At 42.3% G+C, this 26,598-nt stretch overlaps 1 protein-coding gene and 1 non-coding gene across 12 annotated transcripts in view; one reads left to right on the forward strand and one right to left on the reverse strand.

The window, feature by feature from the left end:
- The window catches only part of RNF212B (ring finger protein 212B), a 39,064-nt gene that overhangs the window by 2,804 nt on the left and 9,662 nt on the right, over positions 1–26,598 (reverse strand). For 2 of the 11 annotated variants that reach the window (XM_009211196.3, XM_021941016.2), the window contains 10 exons: positions 12,633–12,748; positions 11,356–11,416; positions 10,611–10,639; positions 7,991–8,037; positions 7,731–7,773; positions 6,126–6,186; positions 5,690–5,738; positions 2,054–2,093; positions 1,060–1,157; positions 28–89 (listed from right to left, as the gene is read on the reverse strand). In XM_009211196.3, coding sequence (XP_009209460.1) covers positions 28–89; positions 1,060–1,157; positions 2,054–2,093; positions 5,690–5,738; positions 6,126–6,186; positions 7,731–7,773; positions 7,991–8,037; positions 10,611–10,639; positions 11,356–11,416; positions 12,633–12,748 — 606 coding nt within the window. The remainder of the gene's footprint in view (positions 1–27; positions 90–1,059; positions 1,158–2,053; positions 2,094–5,689; positions 5,739–6,125; positions 6,187–7,730; positions 7,774–7,990; positions 8,038–10,610; positions 10,640–11,355; positions 11,417–12,632; positions 12,749–26,598) is intronic. The other 9 variants (XM_021941017.2, XM_021941021.2, XM_021941020.2 and 6 more) reach the window with 9 other exon arrangements.
- LOC116276031 lies at positions 11,735–11,837 on the forward strand. The gene has a single exon (XR_004185486.1). It is a non-coding gene; the product is annotated as a U6 spliceosomal RNA (small nuclear RNA).

Here is a 26,598-nt window from a genome sequence, read left to right on the forward strand (position 1 = left end):
AGACAAGTTAGACTAGCCAGGTCTCACCTGCAGGACTGGAAGCTGGAAACTAGGAAGACTCTCTAGTGTGGTTCTGCTCTCCCTCTGAGCTGAAGGATAGAATGGAACAGTGAAAGATGACTTCCTTGGGCAATTTCTCGGCGGTGTTACTTGTGGGTCAGGGTAACGAGGTAGTTCTTTTTTTTTTTTAATTTTTTATTTTTTATTTTTTTTTGAGACGGAGTCTCACTCTGTCGCCCAGGCTGGAGTGCAGTGGCTGGATCTCAGCTCACTGCAAGCTCCGCCTACTGGGTTCACGCCATTCTTCTGCCTCAGCCTCCGGAGTAGCTGGGACTACAGGCGCCCGCCACCTCACCCAGCTAGTTTTTTGTATTTTTTTTAGTAGAGACGGGGTTTCACCGTGTTAGCCAGGATGGTCTCGATCTCCTGACCTTGTGATCCGCCCGTCTCGGCCTCCCAAAGTGCTGGGATTACAGGCTTGAGCCACCGTGCCCGGCCACGAAGTAGTTCTTAAAGGAACACTACTCAGAAGGGAAACACAATTATCAATTTAAGAAATGGGTTATAAAGTCTGTTCTTTTCCTGTGAGGACCAGGTACTGACAGAGGTCTGAGATTTAACTATGAGTGGAAAGATAGGCAATATAAAGATTTAGGTGAGCTATGGAAGATGGCAGCCTCTTAACAAGAGGACTGGTGGTACCACCTTTACTGAAAAAGATGCAGAGAAGAATGGATATTGGCCTTATAATCCTCAGAACTGAGTGCCCAGCATTTTCAATATAGGGACTTTTGAGAAGCCAGTTTAGTCCTACAGGCCAACCTTCTGGCTAAACAGTAGGACTCGACTGGTGACAGGATGAGTGCTAACCAGGCAAAACCCAGAGTTTCCCTTCACTCTGAAGAAAATGGGATGGCTCTTAAAGAATATTAAGGAGCCAACTAGAGACAATGCTCTCTGGGGGGCAAACCTCAACATCTTGTCATCTTGAAAATCTTCAGTTTAGTATATGTGTCTATAGTTGAAGCTCCATTCCTTTGGAAATGTTATTTAACTTACCAAAATTGTTGGGGGTGAGGACTCTTGTGTGGCCTGAATGCCCATTTGGGGATGGTCTGAAAGAAAAAATCCCCTGTCCAGAGGAGGCAGATGAAGGTCTAAGGAAAGGAAATAAAAGCATCAGCAGAGAAAAGGAAAGGTAAAAGTAAAAATAAAAAGCATATGTAATGGAAGAGCCTATACAGTTCAGCCAGAGAGGAAAAAAATCCCCTGCTTGCAACTGAGGATAATTTTTTTGTTTTTGGAGATAGGGTCTCACTCTGTTACCCAGGTTGGAGTGCAGTAGTATGATCATGGCTCACTGCAGCCTTGACTTCCTAAACTCAAGCAATCCTCCTGTCTTAGCCTCCCAAGTAGCGGGGACCACTAGCATACACCCACCAAGCCCGGGTAATTAGGTCTCGCTTTGTTGCTCAGGCTGGTCTCCAACACCTGGGCTTAAGCAATCCTCCCACCTTGGGCTCCCTAAGTGCTGGAATTACAGGTGGGAGCCACTACCTGGCCAAAATACAGTAATTTGGATGTATATTAAACACAGTGCTATCCAACTTCCTTTTTGCTTATAAGGCACATTATAAACTTCAGTGGTACAAGCCAGTGGAGAAGTAACCCCAGGACTGCTGGCAGAGTTCTGTTGTTTTTGTTTGTTTTTTTGAGACATTGTCTCACTCTGTCACCCAGGCTGCAGGGCAGTGATACCATCTCAGCTCACTGCAACCTCCACCTCCCGGATTCAGCAATTCGCCTGCCTCAGCCTCCTGAGTAGCTGGGATTACAGGCATTTGCCACCACTCCCGGCTAATTTTTGTACTTTTAGTAGAGACGGGGTTTTGCCATGTTGGCCATGCTGGTCTCGAACTCCTGACCTCACATGATCCACCCTCCTCGGCCTCCCAAAGTGCTGGGATTATAGGCGTGAGCCACCGCACCAAGCCTGCTGGCAGAGTTTAAGTATGAACACATCCCAAGAAAAAGGAAGCGCAGTGTTACTCACCTATAAGATAGGCTGTGAGTTGAAGCTGGTGAAGGGGTTTCTGGAAAGCATAAAAATAAGCCTATGAGATCACCCATGAACTGGAGAAGAGATTCAGGTATACTTGGGGCCAGGGCAAAGGAAATGGAGATAAAAGATTTTTAGTATATACGTTAGGGTTGGGGGCTAATGCCAAGTGAAAAAGCTCACAAATCACACAGCAGTATCTCTTATAGGTGCTTTCCTCTCCCTTTCATGAGTCTGTGGACTGAGATCCCTCACTGCCTTCATGTGCTCTAATGTATCTGTGCCTTGGCTTCCCCTCTAAGATGGACATCACCAGAAAGAATGGGTAAAGACAAAAATTAGTTACAAGTGACATCAACAAAAATGGCAGAGCAAAGACCTCCAAAAATTTCCTCCTCCATAAAAGCAATGAGAAAATTGGCATAATGGTCAGAATCAACTTCTTCAGAAATCTGGAAATTAACAAAGGGCTTGTAGTAATCTGGAGAATGTTTATTCAAGAAAAATAGCAGAATGTTAGTAAAAACAGCAAGGTTTGTGGCATTTTAACTTGCTTTATTGCCATTTCTCCTTCTCTGGCTCCATGGTAGCCTTGAAAACCAACAGGGCACACTCATGGTGAAAACCAACAGTCTGGCAATCACTAGAGGGGATGGAACAGGGTTGGAGCTTTTTGAAGGACTCATTCCCAGAGAATTGTTATAATTTGACCTGTCTAGTGGTTCCCTGGAAGACCCCACTTTCAAGGTTGTCTTTATTTGACGGCACCAGGATTTGGAGCTCAAGTTCACCAGGACTTGGAGCTCAGAGCTTACCAAGTGCAGAAAAACCTTTCTCCAGTCTGTTGAAAACAATTAGAAGCACTTGTTTGGCTGCCTAAGGAGATAAATATCAGCTGGGACAAAGAAAAGGCTAATCAAAAAGCATGACATATAGAAAACAAATAACAAAATGCAGAAATCAGTCCTTCCTTATCTGTAATTACACTAAATGTAAATGAATTAAAAGGCAGAAACTGGCAGAACAGATGAAAGAAAAAACAAGTCCAACTATACACAGTCTACAGGAGACTCACTTTGGATTCAAAGATGCATATAGGTTGAAAGGAGAAGGATGAAAAAATATATTCCATGCAAAAAACAGTGAACAAAAGAGTGGCTATACTAATATCAGACAAAATAGACTTTAAGACAAAATTGTTGGGCCAGGCATCGTGGCTCATGCCTGTAATCCCAGCACTTTGGGAGGCCAAAGCCGGCAGATCACTTGAGGCCAGGAGTTTGAGACCAGCCTAGCCAACATGGTGAAACCTCGTCTCTACTAAAAATACAAAAATTAGCCATGCGTGGTGGCACATGCCTGTAATCCCAGCTACTCAAGAGGCTGAGGCACGAGAATCGCTTGAAGCTGGGAGAAGAGGTTGCAGTGACCCGAGATTTTGCCACTGCACTCTCCAAGAGGAGAGTGAGACTCTGTCTCAAAAAAAAAAAAAAGTTACAAGAGACAAAGGCATTAAATAATGATAAAGGGGTCCATTTATATCAAGAAGAGAAACATTTATATATGCATCTAACAATAGAGTCCTAAAATACATTAAGCAAAAATTGAGAATTGAAGAGAAAATAAGACAATTTGACAATAATAAGGACTGGCATGGTTGCTCATGCCTATAATCCCAGCACTTTGGGAGCTGAGGCAGGAGTATCGCTTGAGCCCAGGAATTCGAGACCAGCCAGAGCAGAACAGGGAGACCTCATTTCTACAAAGACAAGAAAATTGAAATAAAAAATCTAGCCAGGTGTGGTGGCACATGCCTTTTGTTCTAGCTACTCAGGAGGCTGAAGTGGGACTATCGCTTGAGCGTGGGAGGTGGAGGCTGCAGTGAGGCACAATTGTGCCACTACACTCCAGCATCAGCAACAGAGCGAGACTCTGTCTCAAAAAAACAAGAAAACAAAAAACCAAAAACCACAATAATAGTTGTTGACTTTAATACCCCACTTTCAATAATGGACAGAACAACTGGACTGGATCAGCAAGGAAAGGAAACAGAAGCGTACTAATTGAACAACACGATATACTAACTAAACCTAGCAGACTCTATAGAATACACCACCCAAAAATAGTAGAATATACATTCTTCCCACATACACATGGAGCATTCTCCAGGATGGACCACATGTTATGTCATAAATTTAAAAGGATTTAAATTACTGAAAGTCAAAATCAATAACAGGAGGAAATTTGGGAACTTCACATATGTGTAGATATTAAACAACACATTGATAAACAACCAATGGGTCCAAAAAACAAAAATCACGAGGGACATTAAAAAATACTTTGGAATGGGATCGGGCGTGGTGGCTCATGCCTGTAATCCCAACACTTTGGCAGGCTGAGGTGGGCAGATCACCTGAGGTGAGGAGTTGGAGACCAGCCTGATCAACATGGTGAAACGCCATCTCTACTAAAAATACAAAAATTAGCCAAGTGTGGTGGCGTGAGCCTGTAGTCCCAGCTACTTGGGAGGGTGAACGCAGGAGGTGGAGGTGGCAGTGAGCTGATAAGGCGCCACTGCACTCCAGTCTGGGCGACAGAGTGAGACTCCACCTCAAAAAACAAACAAACAAACAAACTTTGGAATGAATGAAAACAAAACACAGCATGCCAAATGTTATAGGATGCAGTGAAAGCAGTGCTACAGTGAAATTTATGACTGGAAACATCAATAGTAAAAAAGATCTCAGATCAATAATCGAACCTTCCACCTTAAGAAACTAGAAAAAGAAGTAAATCCAAAATAATGAGAAGGAAACTGACTAAACCAGAAGTAAATGAAACAGAAAATAGAAAAAATAATACAGACTCTCAACAAAACGAATTCTTTGAAATGATTGACCAAAAAAAAAAAAAAAAAAGAGAAAAAGACTCAAATTACTAAAATTAAGAATGAAAAAGAGAACATTGTTGTTACTAACCTGAGAGAAATAAATTGTCTAGAACATCTATGTTTTTCAAAGGAGTGAGAGATTTCAAATGTGGGAGATTTAGTGGGAGACTATTTGGAGAATTAAAGAAAAGATATTTGGGGATTTCAAATGATTTCTTGTGAAAGTCCTCTCTGATACATATTCTTTAGGTACTGGTTAATGCCCTTGAAAATGGTAACAACAGTAATAATTTTAAGGGGCTTTAGGTAAGAAATTAAGTAAGCAGACCCAAAATATTCCTTCACTGGAATATTTTTATGTTTAAAACACAGCAAAGAAGCCAGATACCCTTCAGGCCAACAATCGGCATCTTGTGAACCTTCTTTTTATACTTAGCTTATAATGCCATCTTGTGGCAATTCAAAAAAATCCAAGTCAATTTTACTGAAAAGTTATCCTCCATCTCCTAACCAGAGGTTTTCAATGAGTTTCTATCACTCAAATCTTTATTTTCCCCTTATTAGTTGGAAAACAAAAATATCATTATTTGAAAAATTTGTAATGTATGTATGGATACATGGAATCACTGTCTGGAAAAAAAACAAGTGAAATGGCATTATATTATGCATAGAAAACCAGAAATCTGCAGATCTCTGCATAGAGTAGGTTGATTTCTGACACCCTTTCCCCCCCACCTCACCATTATAAGAGTCTCTGGGAGTTCTCCGTCCCTGCAGACCTCTGCCTCCCTGATAGACAAATAATAAGCATCAATTAATAAATATATCTCAGTTACCTGGCTTCCCTATTCCCTATTTATCTATAGCTACACATTCAAGCATATATTGTTCTACTACAGTGGGCATACTAGTCTAAGAAAGATCCATACTTCACTCCTTCCAAAATGAACACCATGGACATTGTTGATTCAGTCCTTAAACACTTTCACTATTTCCACCCCTATTTATTCTCTGTCAGTTTCTAACATCAGGTCTCCATTGCCAGAAGAAAATAGGGTCCAGTAAGACATCAGATAATTTATGCCAAAACCAATATAAATTTAAGTTCTTGATAAACCTTTGCTTTCATTTAGCATTAGAAACTTCAATCTGAAAGATAAGGTGAACATTACTTACTTGTCCCAAGCCACCAAAGCCAGCCTCTCTATAAGGAATAGATTCCGCTGAGGAGGACCGACTGTATAAGGTGAAACAAAAAGAAAAAAAAGGCAAAAACCTAGTTTTACTTGTTATTGTTGTTGTTTTTTTGTTTTTGTGTTTTTCAGACACAGTCTCGCTCTGTTGCCCAGGCTAGAGCACAATGGCATAAGCTTAGCTCACTGCAACCTCCACATCCTGGGTTCAAGTGATTCTCATGTCTCAGCCTCCCAAGTAGCTAGGACTACAGGTGTGTACCACCATGCCTGGCTAACTTTTGTATTTTTAGTAGAGACTGAGTTTCACCATGTTGGCCAGGTTGGTCTCGAACTCTTGACCTCAAGTGATCCACTCGCCTTGGCCTCCCAAAATACTAGGATTACAGGCGTGAGCTACTGTGCCCAGCCTCAAAAAAACCTAGCTTTATATGCTATTAGAACACAGAACACTTGTTGTTTTTTGGGGAAGGGGCATACGCCACTAATAGAAAGTCTCCGAAGCTGGATTGATGCAAGGAAAACACCTTCCCCTTCTAGTTCTGAGAGACTTCCTCTTGGCTCCCAGAAGGAGGGATTCTCTGACTTTGACACACATGGCCACCTTGGCACAAAAGCCTTGTGGTATTAAAAAACAAATTCGTTTTTATGTCCTCTTCTCCCTTTCCATCTTTCAGCATAGACTTAACTCCCTTAAGCCCAGACATCTGTTGGAACCTGACCCCTAGTCATTGATTACCAGTTTGTCAGGCAATCTGGACTTTCCAGTGATGCCACTGAGATGGCATCTGTCAAAAGAGCAGTGGTTCCATTTCTAGATTGTGGATCCTCAGATAAATTCTGCCATTTTCTTTTTTTTTTTTTTTTTTTTTTAGACGGAGTCTCGCTCTGTCACCCAGGCTAGAGTGCAGTGGTGCGATCTCGGCTCACTGCAAGCTCCGCCTCCCGGGTTCACGCCATTCTCCTGCCTCAGCCTCCCGAGTAGCTGGGACTACAGGCGCCTGCCACCTCGCCTGGCTAATTTTTTTGTATTCTTTTTAGTAGAGATGGGGTTTCACCATGTTAGCCAGGATGGTCTCGATCTCCTGACCTCGTGATCCACCCGTCTCGGCCTCCCAAAGTGCTGGGATTACAGGCTTGAGCCACCGCGCCCAGCCAAATTCTGCCATTTTCATTTCACTTCCTGAAAGTCAGGGTTGGCTTGTGAAAAGTTGTTAAACAATATGCTAAATGTGAAACGTCAACCCTCACTCTAAACTTTCCCTGTTCAGAGCATGAGATGAAGATTTCATTGGGATTTATAGTGGCTTTCTGATTTTTGGTAGTCCATTGAAGAAGGGAGTTTGAAAGTTGTTGTATACTGTTAATGATTGTCTGCCCATATCCTGCCTGAAATATCATGATCGTTTATGGATAGTATCTTTAATAAAGCTGGATACAGTTTGGCACGGGAAAAAAAAAAACAAACCCTAGCTTTAAACTTCTACATAGACCTAAAATTTTATCAGTCCCAATCTGAGCTACAACTAGATATTTCTTTTATCTTCCAACTTTTGCCAACAGTTTTAATGTTGCTGTGTAAGCTTACCTGACCACTTGACTGCTATGCTGGAAGCTGGGCCGTGGGGTAACTGAAAGAGAATAAACTACAGAATAAAAAAATTGCCATCAATCGTGCACCTGCCTTGCCTGGCCAATTTGCTGTGCATGATTATCTGGTGATATAATGTTTTCATATTATACATAAAGTTAGGAAGATCACATTATTGTCTCTGAGAGGAAACCATCTTCTACATAAGGAAAGGATATTCATCTCACACAGATATTTAGGGGAAAAGTGTTCTCCACCTGACTGTGATGGGGAAGTAATGCCCACTGGTCGAGGTGTGGTTGACCTGCAAGGAAAAAAAAAAGAGGTGGCTCTAATCTCTCTGGGCAGAGGTTAAGTGCAACTTTAGAGGATCAATCAGATCACTGTTTATAGAAATAATAGCTTCCTCTCTGAGCACAAACTGCTTACTCTCATGTATCACAGGTAGCATCCTGAAATATGGAAGCAAAGTTTCCACATAAAACCCGTTGCTTTCCAACTCCCTAATTGGAGCTTTCTCCACCCCTGTGTTGCCTATAATAGAAGCTTTAAAGTACACCTTTCTTCCCTCCTCAGTGCCTTATCAAGTACTCTCAACCATACATCTATCCACCCATTCATACATCCCTCCATTGTCTCATCCACCTTAAGAAACTAGAAAAAGAACTAAACCCAAAATAACCAGAAAGAAGGATGCCATCCAACGAGCATATATTTGGGTCTATATTTCCTAGATCCTGAGATTACAAAAATACCTAGAATAACTGAGAGGCTTACAGGCTAGTGGGAGAGATTTAAAAAAAAAAAAATCAGAGCAATGTTTAAGTGTTGTAATGGGCTTATCAGAAGAACAGAAGGACAAAACAACAGTAGATGGTAGCTTCTATGAATGTAGGACCGTGTCTTTTTAATCCATAATGCAGGGCTGATATTAAAATATATATAAATATATATATATATACACACACACATATATATATATAGATTTTTTTAATTGTTTGCTTTGAGACAGAGTCTCGCTCTGTCACCCAGGCTGGAGTGCAGTGGGTGATCTCCGCTCACTGCAAGCTCTGCCTCCCAGGTTCACACCATTCTCCCGCCTCAGCCTCCTGAGCAGCTGGGACTACAGGTGTCCGCCACCACACCTGGCTAATTTTGTTTTTGTATTTTTAGTAGAGACAGGGTTTCACCATGTTAGCCAGGATGGTTTCAATCTCCTGATTTCATGATCCGCCTGCCTCGGCCTCCCAAAGTGCTGGAATTACAGGCGTGAGCCACCATGCCCGGCTGATACTAAAAATATGTTTAAGAGTTGGTAGATGGCCGGGCCGGTGGCTCAAGCCTGTAATCCCAGCACTTTGGGAGGCCGAGACGGGCGGATCATGAGGTCAGGAGATCGAAACCATCCTGGCTAACACGGTGAAACCCCGTCTCTACTTAAAAAATACAAAAAACTAGCTGGGCGAGGTGGCGGGCGCCTGTAGTCCCAGCTACACGGGAGGCTGAGGCAGGAGAATGGCGTAAACCTGGGAGGCGGAGCTTGCAGTGAGCTGAGATTGGGCCACTGCACTCCAGCCTGGGCGACAGAGCGAGACTCTGTCTCAAAAAAAAAAAAAAAAAAGTTGGCCGGGCGCAGTGGCTCAAGCCTGTAATCCCAGCACTTTGAGAGGCCAAGACGGGCGGATCACGAGGTCAGGAGATCGAGACCATCCTGGCTAACACGGTGAAACCTCGTCTCTACTAAAAAATACAAAAAACTAGCCCGGCGAGGTGGCGGGCGCCTGTAGTCCCAGCTACTCGGGAGGCTGAGGCAGGAGAATGGCGTAAACCCGGGAGGCGGAGCTTGCAGTGAGCTGAGATCCGGCCACTGCACCCCAGCCTGGGCGACAGAGCGAGACTCCGTCTCAAAAAAAAAAAAGAGTTGGTAGAGCATATATATCACTAATTAGAAAGGACCGGTAGCATATATCCAGCCCATAACATAGTACCTGATAAACAGTAGGCACTTAATATTTACTGAATGAATGAATAGACTATCTAATTCCACCTAATGCTGTCTTCACAGAGGAAATGACTGAGTTGAATTTTTAAGGATGAGTAGTGTAAAAAGTAAAGTAGAGGTTCCTCTTTAAAGGCTTTCCTCTTCGTCTAATTAGGAATAAACAGTAACTTCTCTTAAAAGCAAATTTTATTTAAAGACCTGTACTAACATTCTTAAATATCTGCTAGCCGTAATAAAGAAATCAATGTACTTTATGTTCTTAGCTACCACAACTTAGCCTAAATATTTGCCCTGGTACACTTCCATTGGTCCAAGCAAGCGTTAGGTTATAGCCTGTTCCTTCCTTATTTGAAGATGTTTTTACCCTTCTCAGCATTCCACAAGTTACTTCCTCCTTCCTTGGTTCTCCTCTACCTTTGCCTCTTTTAAAAAGTTCTAAGTTGTTAGCCAATCGGAACACATACAGAATGTGAGGTCCCGTTCCAGCCAATGGAAACCGGACACAGCAGTAAGGTAGATGCGTCAGGTTATAAATGACCCTGTCTCCTTTGTTCAGTGTAATCTTGCTGGCGAGTGTACCCTTTCTGCAGGAAGTAAAAATGTCCTTGCTGAGTAAATTAAATTTATGTTCAAATGCTATTTCTTTATGGCACTGAGGAACCAGCATTTCAAACAGTAGTATTTCATAAGATGACAGTCAAGGGTGAGCATTATAATGAAGATTTTACTTCGGCACTTTCAATAACTCTTTCTTGCAGAAGTGAAAGCCAAAGGCATTAACCATTTTCTCTCTCTCAGAGTTCACACAGCCAGGAGTCAAGAAAGAACAGGAGTTTTCAGGGGGTTGGGTTAGTATGGGAGCTGATAAAACTGACCTGCTTCCTTGGTACCGACTTGGAGATTCCTATAGGTGAAAAAACCAGGAGTGAAGAAGGCTACAACTGAGGATCCTAATCAACAGATCTTCAGTCTTACTTGCTCGCTAACTAAGCTCAGTGCCCCTTAGTCATGGTTGCTAAGATTCCCAGTAGGAGGAAAAGTAGCAGCAGTATTTCCTTAGGATATTATTAGCTTTGAGGAGATAAAATTTTAGTTCTTTGTAAGAGTGCATAGGGAATCCCATAGACTAACATAAGTGGGGAAATATGGAGTCTCTGGGGAGAGAAAGGAAAATGACACACTACAATGTGCTAGAATAATTACAGGAGTGGGATCAATAGGAAAATTATATAAATACACAGAATATTCTTAGGAAGAAAAACTATTTAGGAAGTAGAGTGTGATGCAGAGGAAGCGTCCTGAGGTGTCTTGAGTTTCTCGAAGAGAACTTTTTAAGTTGCAAGAGCTGTTTCTTCTATAAGAGAACTTTCCAACTCACTGATGTTCATGACTCACTGATGTTCAGGAATGGGTTACAAGTGTGCTATAAGTTGATCCTTTCTGTCCCCCAAGGTCTGCTGAGACCTCATCCATTTACTGTAGAGCGCTTATTGTACAAATATCAATTTCTGTGTGTGCCATGATGAGAAAAAGATTAGGAAACACTATTCTATATAATCAGATAGATAGATGAGAAAAGTAAGAGAGAAAATAATAATAAGGAAAATCTATTTCATTCACCTTTAGAATGGCTAGAAATTTCTTCAGTTCTCCATTCTCCTTCCTTAAGACTGACAATTCTCTAGGCAAAAGATGGAACCAATCAGCTGCAGCAAATCAGGGATTAAAAACCTGATTTTTTAATTATTATAACTATTAACATTTAGTTAATACTTATTGAGAAATGCTTGCAGCTATACAAGCTATTTCTATCAGGAATTTGGTGATTCAAGGAGACAATGGCAGGGTTTTGATAATGAGAACAATTAGGTGGACAAAATAAGCAATTACTTGGTATGATTTCAGGGGAATTTGCAAAGAATTCCATTTCCTCCCCCCCCCACACACACCCCTCGCCTGCTGATGTCTAAAAATTTTTATTAAGGATTCCATCTTGTGGTTGCTTTGGCAGCACATACACTAAAATTGGAACAATACAGAGAAGATTAACATGGCCCCCAAAGAAAGTTAACATGTAAATGCTTGAAGCATTCCATAAAATAATAATAATAATAATAATAATAAACTTTGAAAGAAGAGAAAAAAGGATTCCAGACCAGCTTGGACAATATGGAGAGACTCCTCTCGACAACAAAAAAAATTACAAAAATTAGCCAGGCATGGTGGCGTGCACTTGTAGTCCCAGCTACTTGGGAGGCTGAGGTGGGAGGATCACTTGAGCCCAGGAGATTGAGGCTACAAGGAGTGTTATCGGTGTGAATCAGCTATATCTGACTTCTCAAGGAAGCAGATTTTTTTTTGTTTTAGTTTTTGAGACAGTGTCTCACTTTTTCACCCAGGCTGGAGTGTAGTGGTGTGATCATAGCTCACTGTAACTCAGACTCCTGGGCTCAAAGGATCCTCCAGCCTCAGCCCAAGTAGCTGGGACTATAGGTGTGAACCACCATGTCTGGCTAATTTTTTATTTAAAAACTTTTTTTTTTTTTTTTTTAGAGTCTCGCTATGTTGGCCAGGCTGGCCGCCTCCTGGCCTCAAGTGATCCTCCTGCTTCGGCCACCCAAAGTGCTGGGATTACAGGTGTGAGCCACTGCACCTGGCCTGGGAAACAGTTTTTGATACCGGGAAATAGAAGAGGAAAACTATAAAGTGAGGAGAGCCTCTGGAGGGAAGAAAGAAAAAAATGGAGATTCAGGGGATCAAAAATTCTGTACCCGATTTTCCCAAACAAACAAATACATATGGAGCAATTTCCAGGTTTTGCAAACACAAGGAAATAAAGACTGTCACTTCTTAGAAAGCAAAAAAAAAGCTCTCTTGTGATTTGATATGTTACTTACTTGTCCTGGCTGACCAGTGCCTGCTGTGCCTCCTGCATGGCTGTTTCTAACTTTGTAATTCTATGCTTATAAAAGGCGACGAGGAGATCTGTTTGTTTCTTCTGGAAACTCCACACCTACTAGGGAAGAACAAGCCTTTGACATACTCTCCCATAACTCCTTTCCCTTCACTTCTGGCAACAAAGGGAAAGCCATCAAATCACACTTTATTATACTGCTCATTTTCTTCTAGAATGTCTGGCCTAATAAACAACATCCCAGAACTAGAGAGCTCAGCACTTATTTCCAGGATACTAGCCTTCTAGTGTCTTTTTTTTTTTTTTTTTTTTTTTTTTTTGAGACAGAGTTTTGCTATTGTTGCCCAGGCTGGAGTGCAATGGTGTGATCTCAGCTCACCGTAACCTCTGCCTCCCGGGTTCAAGCTATTCTCCTGCCTCAGTCTCCCGAGTAGCTGGGATTACAGGCATGTGCTACCACACCCAGCTAATTTTGTATTTTTAGTAGAGACAGGGTTTCTCCATGTTGGTCAGGCTAGTCTCAAACTCCCAACCTCAGGTGATCTGCCCACCTCAGCCTCCCAAAGTGTTGGGATTACAGGCGTGAGCCACCACACCCGGCCCCTTCTACTATCTTAATGAGAATATTCTACCATAGCAGAATGACCCTTTAAAAATATGGTTTTGCATCCCGTGCAAGAAGAGAGATTTTTTTAAAAACTGTTTTTCGAGCTTAGAATTGGTTCTAACTTGTCAACTATTAGTTTGGATCAGCTTCCACATTCATAGCTATTACAGAGCCTTAGTGACCAATTTACTTTCCCTAAAGACACCTACACAGAGTCACCTGCAGGCTGCTTATGCTGCTATAGGAAAGGGTGGAGAGGCACAGAAAGAGATTAACTATGCTTGAATTTTTTTCTGGGCATGCACACATAATTTTATCTTTTGCCTCACTTTACCATTTGCTATACTGATGTGTCTATCATGGGATTGCTGAATCAGATGAAAAGTTAATATTTAGAAAGTGTTTTAGCTTTGTCAGGCTCTACTTTTGAGTACACAGCAGTATTTATGTCTCATCTGCTTCCTCCCTGTTCAGACTATAAACCCTCTTTTGTCTAGGGTCCTTTCCTAGATCTTGGTACTCTTCTCATAAACTTTTTGTTCTCACTCAATTTTCAAATTGCTCTTGCCACCTTACTAAAGAATTGTACTTAAGAGTTTCCGTTCTACTTAAAGGTAAACTAAACTAGTTCTAGATAGATAAGAATTTACTCTAGTCTATTTTTTTTAAACCCTCATTTTTAATAAAACTAATATGTTTATTTTAAGCTGTGAAAAGAAAATGTTTATTTTAAGCCAGGCATGGTGATCACGCCTATAATCTCAGAGACTCGGGAAGCCAAGGCTAAGACAGGAGGATTGCTTAAGGATAGGAATTTGAGACCAGCCTAAGCAACATAGCAAGACCTTGTCTCTACAAAAAAATAATTTCATTTATTAATTTAATTTAATTTAATTTTTTTTTTGAGACTGAGTCTCACTCTGTCACCAAGGCTAGAGTGCAGTGGCGTGATCTCAGCTCACTGCAACCTCCGCCACCCAGGTTCAAGCGATTATTCTCCCTCAGCCTCCTGAGTAGCTGGGACTACAGGCGCCTGCCACCATGCCTGGCTAATATATGTACTTTTAATGGAGATGGGGTTTCACCATGTTGGTCAGGATGGTCTCGAACTCCTGACCTCTTGATCCACCCACCTCGGCCTCCCAAAGTGCTGGGATTACAGGCGTGAGCCACTGTGCCCAGCCAAAAAATAATTTTAAAAATTTAGGAGGGGCGATGGTACATGCCTGTAATCTCAACTACTTGAGAGGCTGAAGTGGGTGGATTGCTTGAACCCAGGAGTTCGAGGCTGCAGGGAGCCATGATTGTGCCTCTGCACTGCAGTCTGGGCAACAGAGCAAGAGCCCAACTTAAAAAAATTATTTTAGAAAATTTGAATAGTGGAGGCCAGGTGTGGTGGCTCATGCCTGTAATCCCAGCACTTTGGGAGACCAAGGTGGGCAGATCACTTGAGGTCAGGAGTTTGAGACCAGCCTGGTCAATATGGCAAAACCCCGTCTCTACTAAAAATGCAAAAATTAGCCAGGCACGGTGGTGTGCACCTGAAATTCCAGCTAATGGAGAGGCTGAGGCAGGAGAATCACTTGAACCCAGAAGGTGGAGGTTGCAGTGAGCCAAGATCGTGCCACTGCACTCCAGCCTGGGCAACAGAGTGAGACCCCATCTCAAAAAAAAAAAAAAAAAAAATTGAACAGTGGAGAAGCAAAATAAAAGTTACTCTGAATCCTGGGAATTACCTAAAATGGCAGGGGTAGGGATGAGAAGCAACAGAGATAAAGCTATATAATAGACAGCCAAATCACAGTGTTAGTATCCCAAATATCCTAATCCTACCCTTGGGGATAGTTGGAAGTAAAATTAAGTCAAAATCAGGCTAGCATCAAGAAAAGCCAAATCCTACCCTAGATTAGTTAGCCCTCCGTTTAACATTACCAAGGGTCATAAGTGCATAAACAGACCCCACTGTGGAACTCCAGGGAGCCAGACTGGATTATGGGAAGGTCTTTTTATTTTTATTTTTATTTTTTTTGAGACGGATTCTTGCTCTGTCACCCAGGCTGGAGTGCAGTGGCCGGATCTCAGCTCACTGCAAGCTCCACCTCCTGGGTTTACGCCATTCTCCTGCCTCAGCCTCCGGAGTAGCTGGGACTACAGGCGCCCGCCACCTTGCCCGGCTAGTTTTTTGTATTTTTTAGTAGAGACGGGGTTTCACCATGTTAGCCAGGATGGTCTCGATCTCCTGACCTCGTGATCCGCCCGTCTTGGCCTCCCAAAGTGCTGGGATTACAGGCTTGAGCCACCGCGCCCGGCCCCCGGGAAGGTCTTTTGCCAGGCCTAAGCAGACCTACTTTATCTACTTGTCCCAAAAAACTCATCATTCCAAGAAGAAGAAAGACCAGTCCAGAAAACAACCAGCAAGGAGTATTAAAGAAGAAGAAGTGATTTTGCCTGATACCAGGGTACAAATGTTTAGCCTATATCAAACACATTCACTGAAGAAGATTCTAAAATCTAACTCAGTAATGTACCTCAGTACAGTACTTAAAAAAATTACCAATAGTTAGCAATCCTTCAAATCCCTCAGCCTCATGAAAAGGTTGGTCTCTTTCCTTTCTCCAAAGAAGATTAACTTTTGCTTGCTCACTTGCTTTTTTAAAAATTTAAAAAATTTTTTTAGAAATGATAGCTTGCTATATTGCCCAGACCGGTCTTGAACTCCTGGCCTCAAACAATCCTCCTGCCTTGGCCTCCCAATCACTTACTTTTTCTTAAAGGTGGGATTATTTTGTTAATACAGTAACACAGAGCTGATAATAATAAAAGTAGTTCTATTGATGATAACACTTAACATTGTCTGGATAATTCAAGTGTTAAATATTGTTTTATTGGAACGTTGATACCAACATTTTATTGGTATGAAACTGTCTACTTCTATACCCTGATTCCTTTCCTTTATCTCCATAATAGGACCAGGTAAGGATATAATGGTCTTCACGCTCTAGATTCCTACCATTTTACTATTGATAACGTGTCAAAATACAAAATTACAACAAATTTAGTTTTTTTTTTCTTTCTTTTTTTTTGAGATGGAGTTTCGCTCTTGTTGCCCAGGCTGGAGTGCAATGGCGCGATCTTGGCTCACAGCAACCTCCAATTGCCGGGTTCAAGCCATTCTCCTGCCTAAGGCTCCAGAGTAGCTGGGATTACAGGCATGCACCACCACACCTGGCTAATTTTGTATTTTTAGTAGAGACGGGGTCTCTCCATGTTGGTCAGGCTGGTCTTGAACTCCGGACCTCAGGTGATCCGCCTGCCTCGGCCTCCCAAAGTGCTGGGATTACAGGCATGAGCCACCATGCCCAGCTAGTTTAAAGATTTTAACTGGCTTCGATTTGCAATTCTAGACTTGAGCAACACATTGTTCTAAAAAACAGAATGAGTGTTCTGATTAACTGAGAAGACAAGTTGGCTTTTTAGGCAGAAAAGGGCTGAAGAAAGCAGAAACAGAGAACAAAAAGTGCATGGGTTGGTTCAAAGTTACTCTCCTTGTAAAGGTTAAAGCAGAGGGGACTTCTTTATTATGCCAGCTAAAATTGGCCTGTTTGGAGATTTACCTATTACCTCTCTGTCTCCTGATTTCTTGGAAGATCAGATTAACTGTCAGCATGAGTAATTCCATTTTGGTTTGGACTGCTGGACCTAGTGCAGAAACTCAGTCCAAACCAACAGCCTTGTATAAACTTTATTTTATATATGAAACATAATTTTTATTTTATATGCTTGAGAGAGTATATTAAAACTTCAGTTCTGAATTAAGTCCAACAAAAGGGTAGAAAGAGTAAAGGAGAAATAACTGAAAAATACCGAGAGAGGCACAGTAATGGAAGCAAAGGGGGAGCTTAGTAGGTTTACTACAATAAGACGTTTTGGTCCAATGTGGGTTATTATAAACAAAACATTCCTGTTTGTTTATAAAAGTAGGCCAGGTGCAGTGGCTCATGCCTGTAATCTTACCACTTTGGGAAGCCAAGGTGGGCAGATCACTTGAACTCAGGAGTTTGAGACCAGCCTGGGCAACATGGCAAAACGCTATCTCTACCAAAAGCACACACATACAAAAAAGTAATATATGCTTTGGAAATGAATATCAGTTTGATTATCATTTTTGTACTAAAGAAGGACCTTCCCAGTTCTTATTTTTATTTATTTTTATTTTGATAGAGATGGGGTCCTGCTGTGTTGCCCAAACTGGTCTCAAACTTCTGGCCTCAGGTCATCCTCCAAGTGCTGGAACTACTGGAATTGAGCCACCATGCCCAGTCTTAGTTCTTTTTTTTTTTTTTTTTTTTTGAGATAGAGTTTTGCCCTTTCAACCAGGCTAGAGTGCAGGGGTTTGTTCACAGTTCACTGTAGGCTCAACCTCCCAGGCTCAAGTGATCTTCCCACTTGAGCCTCCCGAGTAGCTGGGACAACAGGTGCATGCCACCATACCCCTCTAATTTTTTAATTTTTTTTTTCTTAAGAGAAAGGATCTCACTATGTTGCCCAGGCTGATCTCAAACTCCTGGGTTCTAGCAGTCCTCCCACTTCGGCCTCCCAAAGTGTTGGGATTATAGGCATGAGCCACTGTGCCTAGCCTTAGTTCTTATTTTTAAATGTCAGCATTTTTATTTAGTTGAAGATTTATTTTTGCATGCAATTTAATTTTTGAACATCTGTAAATAAGTCACCAAGTTTTAGAAATTCACTTTAAAGATAATGGTAAATTCACGATCTCTCTTTGACATTCAAAGCCTATTAGTTTGCCTTATCTATCTTTTGTGAAACTCCCTCATTCCACAATATCTACAAGCAAGTCTTAGTATTTTTGAACTATGTATCTGGATAATCATTCACTTGATAAAAGGACATTTCTCTAAGTACTCCAACTAAAAAAATGAGAAAGGATGACAGAATTGGAATTTTACAACTTCTAATGAATTAAGGATCTCTGCAAAGTTCATCAATGGCTACCCTCACACAAAATAAGAGACACAGACCATTAAGTACCTCTTGGTGGAATACGACACTGGAATAAAGTGGTCTTGCCTTACCTTCCCCTGCCCCCAAACCAATGATGGTGATTAACCCTAAACCTACCTATCAATTTACAGGAAATAGAGGACAGAGGAACATATAAAATGACTCCATAGGTACAATAAACAAAATCCACACTGTGAACAACTCTATAGGACAAAAGACCATTTTCTTCAACAATAACTTAAAAAGAAATGAGAGAAAACTTATAGTGTAAAAGAAACTTAAGAGACATAACCACTGAAATATATACGTTTATTGAAACTCAGTTCAAAATGTGGGAACATTTTAAAACTGAGACAACCGGAGAAATGTGAATGCAGCCTGATTATTTGATAATATTATAAAATTGTTATCTTAGCAGGATGTGGTTATATTTAAGAAAAAAGTTCCTATCTTTTAGAGATACACACTGAAATATTTACAGATTGAAATGATGTAATATCTGGTTTTGGCTTTAAAATAATCGGGGTGGGGGTGGCAAGAGGTATGGATGGAGGAAAATCAGCCATTCACCGATAATTGTTGAAGTGGAGTGATGGATGCATAGAAATGAAACCGTCCTCATAGGGTTTAACAAGAATTACATGCTTGGTGCTGGACAGAAATATAGTTATAATTAAGGATTAATCAGGCTGCACTTTGGCACACTTCCTTTTAGCTGCGAAAGTCACATCACACTAGATGCTGACCATCTGCATCCTCATTGTTCTCATAAACAGAATATGATATTAGAATCATAAGGCTTTTGCTTAAAAGTTGCTTAAGATATTTTTCAGATCTTGAATTCCAGTGGAACAGCTGACACTAGCAAGTCTGAAGACCCTCACAGAGGAATCGAATCAGCATGAGAATGCAGGGGTTTTTTTTTTTCACTTTTTTCATATTTTTATTACATTCTTACTTTCTTCCTCCATTGCCTTATCAGTTAAGAGGGCAAATAATATTTCAAGAGACTGACAGAATATATTCTGCACTCTGCTCATTTCATAGCTCTCTGGGGAATTGGGGTTTTTGTAAACTTTTACAATCACATTTTCGAGAATGCAGTTTCTTCATCTACCCTTCTCATGACTCCACCCTGCATTCTTTAACCAAGCAATGATCCCCACACCATGGCTTACTACTCATCCAACTCTTTAAAAACCTCTAGCCTCGAACTCCTCCTAGAGGCAAATTTGAGGTTTCCTATCTCCTTGTTCAGCTGTCTTATGATTAAACCTCTTTCTCTGCTGCAACCCAGTGTCTTGGTGTACTAACTTGCCATGCACGGGGCAATGAAACTGATACGGTTCAGAAATTAATTATATTATACATATGATTATACTCTTTTTAGACATTTGAAATTATATGTGATAAAATCATAATAAACTTTTTTTTAATGGGCTGATTTTGAGGGGGATCTTTTGAACAGGGTGTGGTGTAAGAAATATATATACGGGGCCGGGCGCGGTGGCTCAAGCCTGTAATCCCAGCACTTTGGGAGGCCGAGACGGGCGGATCACGAGGTCAGGAGATCGAGACCAACCCGGTGAAACCTCGTCTCTACTAAAAAAATACAAAAAACTAGCCGGGCGAGATGGCGGGCGCCTGTAGTCCCAGCTACTCGGGAGGCTGAGGCAGGAGAATGGCGTAAACCCAGGACGCGGAGCTTGCAGTGAGCTGAGATCCGGCCACTGCACTCCAGCCTGGGCCACAGAGCCAGACTCCGTCTCAAAAAAAAAAAAAAAAAAAAAAAAAAAGAAATATATATACGGTCTTTGTCCCTGGTTCCTCACAGAGTTACTAAAACCCTTGGCATTTCCTGAGTGATAGGAGCATCTTTTGTTATTCATAACAAGCCCCTTTCAACCATACCTGAATTTGTGCTAATGAGGTGACTCTTGGTGGGGTCCTAGATAGCATCAAAATGGGGGCTTGTTGCCAGAGGAACCAAACACTGTTTGGAGGGTTGGGGTCCCAACCCTTCTTCCCACCCCACCCCCACCCCCGACAACCAGAGAAGGAAAAGGCGCTAGAGATTGAGTTCAATCACCAACGACCAATTCTTTAATCAATCACGCCTATGTAATGGAACCTTCATAACAACTCCTGAACAAGGGAGTTCAGAGAGTTACCAAGTTGGTGAACACTTGGAGGTGCTGGGAGAGTAGTGCATCTGGAGAGGGTATGGAAGCTCTGCACCCCTCCTCACATACTTTGCATCTTTTCCATTTGGCTATTCCCATGATGTATTGTTTTCTTTTCTTTCCTTTTCTTTTTTTGAGACACAGTCTTGCGCTGTCACCCAGGCTGGAGTGCGGTGGCATGATCTTGGCTCACTGCAACCTCCGCCTCCCAGGTTCAAGTGATTCTCCTGCTTCAGCCTCCAGAGTAGCTGGAATTACAGGTGCCCACCACCACACCCATCTACTTTTTGTATTTTTAGTAGAGGCAGAGTTTCACCATGTTGGCCAGGCTGGTCTCGAACTCCTGACCTCAGGTGATCCACCCACCTCGGCCTCCCAAAGTGCTGGGATTACAGGTGTGAGCCACTGCACCTGGCCCCTATGTTGTATCTTTTATTTTATTTATTTTTTTTATTTTTTTTTTTTTGAGACGGAGTCTTGCTCTGTCACCCAGGCTGGAGTGCAGTGGCCGGATCTCAGCTCACTGCAAGCTCCCCGGTTTACGCCATTTCCTGCCTCAGCTCTCCCGGAGTAGCTGGGACTACAGGCGCCCGCCACCTCACCCGCTAAGTTTTTGTATTTTTAGTAGAGACGGGCTCTCACTGTGTTAGCCAGGATGGTCTCGATCTCCTGACCTCGTGATCCGCCCGTCTCGGCCTCCCAAAGTGCTGGGATTACAGGCTTGAGCCACCGCGCCCGGCTGTTGTATCTTTTATAATAAACTGGTAATAATAAGTAAAGTACTTTTCTGAGTTCTGTGAGTCATTCTAGCAAGTTATTGAAGCTTGGGGGAGCAGGAGGAAGTTCATGAGAATCCTCAAGTTTGTGGTTGGCCAGTCTGAAGTATTGTAGCCTAGGTACCCCATTTGTGGCTGGTGTCCAGAGTGGGGGCAGTCTTGTGAGGCTGAGCCCTAAACATGTGAAGTATGACACTAAAACTCTAGGAATTAAGTGTTAGAATTGAATTGAATTGAATTGAATTGTTCCACACCTAGTTGGTGTCAGAGAACCGGTTGGTATCAGAAAATGTCTCACACAGGGGCAGAAAATATATAGTGCAAAGATTATATTTCATTTAGCAAAACTTTACTGAACACTTTATGCCAGGCATAAGAACTGGAAATGCTAAGATGAACAGTATGGGTTCTTGTCTTTTAGTAGTGTCAAACGAAAATATCTTGGACCCCCCAAATCACTAAGCTAAAAGGAAAAGTCAAGCTGAGAAATGCTTAGGGCAAACCTGCCTCCCATTCTATTCAAAGTCACCGGTCTGCTCACTGAGATACATGCATATCTGATTGCCTCCTTTGGAGAGGCTAATCAGAAACTCAAAAGAAGGCAACCATTGGTCTCTTATCTACCTAGGACCTAGAAGCCCTCTCCCACTTTGAGCTGTCCCACCTTTCCAGACCGAACCAACGTTCATCTTACATATGTTGATTGATGTCTCATGTCTCCCGAAAATGTATAAAACCAAACTGCGCTCTGACCTTGGGCACATGTCGTCTGAACCTCCTGAGGCTGTGTCATGGGCACATGTCCTCAATCTTGGCAAAATAAACTTTCTAAATTAACTGAGACTCGTCTGAGATTTTCCAGTTTCATAGTAGCTTATCACAGTCTAGTAGAAGAGACATTCTGACACATGAACCAATAAGTAAAACACTATGTTATATGCAGAACACAAGAATTTACAAGATAGAGATAATGATTAAGAGGTAATTATTAATTCAGTTTTTTTTTTTTTTTTTTGAGACAGTCTCGCTCCGTCACCCAGGCTGGAGTGCAGTGGCGCAATCTAGGCTCGCTGCAACCTCTGCCTCCCAGGTTCAAGTGATTCTCATGCCTCAGTCTCACAAGCAGCTGGGATTACAGGCACACACCACTACCACACCCGGCTACTTTTTTTGTATTTTTAGTAGAGATGGGGTTTCACCATATTGGCCAGGCAGATCTTGAACCCTCAACCTCAGGTGATCCACCCCCGTCAGCCTCCAAAAGTGCTGGGATTACAGGCGTGAGCCACCACGCCCAGCCTAACTTAGTCTTTAAAGTGTAGAAGTTAGGTGTTTCAGATATAAAGGTATGAAAGTATATGGTCTGTAAAAGAACTGCAAAGAACTAAATCTGCCTAATAGATTCAGTAATAAATAACCTTATGTAAAAACTTGTGTTTGTATATGAGATGTGAGGTGGTAGTTGTGATTGAAATTGGAGAGTTTAGGAGGAACCAGATCATTAAGGTAACTATGTATTACTCTGAGCAGTCTGAAACTTAGTGATAGGAAGCCACCAAAGGATTCTGAAAAGGCAGTTACTTGTTCAGATTTGCAATTGAAATAGATCATCATGATGGCTCAGAGGGAACAGAGTAGAGCAAAAAAGAACCCTAAAAATGCTTTCTTAGCAAAAGCAACTGGAGGATTGTTAGTAAGATGTCTGAAGTACCCACTCTGAATGAGAGCCACAGCAGCCCACCAGGCGGAGAGTTATGTTTTGGGTTGCACAGTTTGTATGATCAAAGGAATACAACCTCACACTGGCCTAAGGCTCCTCCATCCCCTGCTCAGTAGTGATGAAGAATTCAACTACACTGTTTCAGAAGTCCTAAATACTGACAGCTTTTCCTTTTTAGGTAAAATAACATTAAACTAAATACAACTTTTCTTCAAAAGCACCATTGAGTATCTCTTTTTAATTTCTCTATTTTTACCCAAGCTGGAGTACGGTGGTGCAATCACGGCTCACTGCAACCTCAACCTCTTGGGATCAAGCGATCCTCCCACCTCAGCCTCCTGAGTAGCTGGGATTACAGGTGTGCGCCACCATGCCCACCTAATTTTTAAATTTTTTGTAGAGATGGGGTTTCACTATGTTACCCAAGCTAGTCTCAAACTCCTGGCCTCATGCAATCCTCCCACCTTGGCCTCCAAAGTGGTGTGAGCCACTGCATCTGGCCCACTGAGTACCTCAGTTGTTCAAATTCTTAATTCAAATGAGGGATGGAGAAGCTCTGGTCTATTGATGAGATCAAATCTTGACCTGATTTTATTCCAACAGTATATGTAGCAATTATGGATGTATATATTAGTAAAAACATGAGACTTCAAAAATCCTTTAAAAACATAACATAGACCAATAGTCAGCAAACAACTGAACATGACCAGCTGTCTGTTTTGTTTTTTTGGGTTTTTTTTTTTTTTTTTTTGAGACAGTCTCACTTTGTCGCCCAGGCTGGAGTGCAGTGGCGCCATCTCAGTTCACTGCAACCTCTGCCTCCTGGGTTTCATGCCATTCTCCTACCTCAGCCTTCCCAGTAGCTGGAACTGCAGGCGCCCGCCACCACGCCCAGCTAATTTTTTGTATTTTTAGTGGAGATGGGGTTTCACTGTGTTAGCCAGGATGGTCTTGATCTCCTGACCTCGTGATCCGCCGGCCTTGGCCTCCCAAAGTGCTGGGATTACAGGCGTGAGCCACCGTGCTGGGCTAGCTGTCTGTTTTTATAAATAAGTTTTATTGGAACATAATTATACCCATTTGCTTACATGCTGTCTATGGCTGCTTCCATGCTACAACAGCAGAGTTGGATAGCTGCATCGGAAATTGTATGGCCTGCAAAGCTTAAAATATTTACTGGCCTGCTGTGGTCTGAATGTTTGTGTCCCACAAAAATTCATTTGTTGACACTCAACTCTCAATGCAATAGTATTAAGATATGGAGGCTTTAGGAGGTTATTATGTCCTGAAGGCTTTGCTCTTGTGAATGGGATTAGTGCCTTATAAATGGGATCAGTGCCTTATAAATAAAAAGAGGCTTGGGGGGTGAGCATGGTGGCACGTCTGTAATCTCAGCACCTTGGGAGGCTGAGGTGAGCGGATCACGAGGTCAGGAATTCCGGACTAGCCTGACCAACATGGTGAAACCCAGTCTCTATTAAAAATACAAAAATTAGCCAGGCGTGGTGGCGCACGCCTATAATCCCAGCTACTCAGGAGGTGTAGGCAGGAGAATTGCTTGAACCCAGGAAGCAGAGGTTGCAGTGAGCCGAGATCGTGCCACAGCACTCCAGCCTGGGCGACAGAGCGAGACTCTGTCTCAAAAAAAAAAAAAAAAAGGCTTGGGGTTGGGCGCGGTGGCTCACGCCTGTAATTGCAGCACTTTGGGAGGCTGAGGCGGGCAGACTGCGTGAGCCCAGGTTCAAGACCAGCCTGGGCAACGTGGTGAAACCCTGTATTTATTTTAAAAAAATACAAAAACTAGCTGGGTGAGGTGACATGTGCTTTTAGTCCCAGCTACCTGGGAGAGTGAGGTGAGAGGATCACCTGAGCTCAAGAGGGCAAGGCTGCAGGGAGCCATGATTGCACCACTGGCCACAACCACACTACTGCACTCCAGCCTTTGTGACAGAGTGAGACCCTGTCTCAAAAAAATAAGTAAAAAAGAAGCCTGTTTGCCACTTTTGCCATGTGAGGATGCAGCAAGAAGGCATTATCTTGGAAGCAAAGAGTAAGCCGTTACCAGACACTGCATCTATTGGGGCCTTCATGTTGAACTTCCCAGCCTCCAGAACTGTGAGAATTAAATTTCTGTTATTTAGAAATTGTCCAGTCTAAGGTATTTTATTATAGCAGCCCAGACAGACTAAAACAGCTGCTAAGGATGTAAAACACTACAGCCACTTGGGAAAATAGTCTGGCAGTTCCTAAAAAAGTTAAATATAGAGTTACCATTTGACCCAGAAATTCCACTCCTAGGTATATACCCAACAGAAATAAAAATATATGTCCATGTAAAAACTTGTACATATGGCCGGGCGCGGTGGCTCAAGCCTGTAATCCCAGCACTTTGGGAGGCCGAGATGGGCGGATCACGAGGTCAGGAGACCGACCATCCTACACGGTGAAACCCCGTCTCTACTTAAGGAAATACAAAAATAGCCAAGCAGGTGGCAGCTGCCTCTGTAGTCCCAGCTACTCGGGAGGCTGAGGCAGGAGAATGGCGTGAACCCGAGGCGAAGCTGCAGTGAGCTGAGATCCGCCACTGCACTCCCAGCCTGGCGACAGCTGACCTGGGCCCCCAAAAAAAAAAACTTGTACATAAATGTTCCACAGCAATATTACTTATAATAGCCCCAAAGTAGGAACAACCCAAATGTCTATCAACTAATGAATACATAAGTAAAATGTACATCCATTTATATAATAGATTGTTATTTGGCCATAAAATGGAATGAAATATTAATAAAGTCCTAATAGATGCTACGACATGGATGAAACTTGAGAGCATTATACTTAGTGAATGCAGCAAGTCACAAAAGACCATACATTACATGATTCTATATTTATGTCCTGAACAGGCAAAACCATAGGAACAGAAAGTAAATTAGTGATTGCCTGGGGATGGGGAGGGTGGGAAGGGTTTGGGAAGTGCCTGCCAATAAGTACAGAGCTTCTTTCTGGGGTGAGATGAAAATGTTTGAAAATTAGGCAGTAGTGTTTGTGCAATTCTGTGGATGTATTAAAAACCACTGAATTGCATACTTTAAAAGGGTGAATTTTATGGTATGTTAACTACATCTCAATAAAGCTGTTATTAAAAAAAGTAGGAGATTGCATGAAAACTAGTGGACCGAAAAAAAAAAAAAAAAAAGGGCCGGGTGCAGTGGCTCACGCCTGTAATTCCAGCACTTTGGGAGGCCGAGGCGGGCAGATCACGAGGTCAGGAAATGGAGACCATCCCGGCTAACACGGTGAAACCCCGTCTCTACTAAAAATATAAAAAAATTAGCCTGGCGTGGTGGTGGGCGCCTATAGTCCCAGCTACTTGGGAGGCTGAGGCAGGAGAATGGCGTGAATCCGGGAGGCGGAGCTTGCAGTGAGCTGAGATCAAGCCACTGACTGCACTCCAGGCTGGGCGACAGAGCGAGACTCCGTCTCAAAAAAAAAAAAAGCACATGGGGTGTTTATATTTCCCTTTGAAAACAATTTTTTTTTTTTTTTTTTTTTTTTTTTTTTTTTTTGAGATGGAGTTTTGCTCTGGTTGCCCAGGCTGAAGTGCAATGGCGCGATCTCGGCTCACCGCAATCTCTACCTCCCGG

Source organism: Papio anubis, chromosome 7 (assembly GCF_008728515.1).
Source record: "Papio anubis isolate 15944 chromosome 7, Panubis1.0, whole genome shotgun sequence".
NCBI lineage: Eukaryota > Metazoa > Chordata > Mammalia > Primates > Cercopithecidae > Papio > Papio anubis.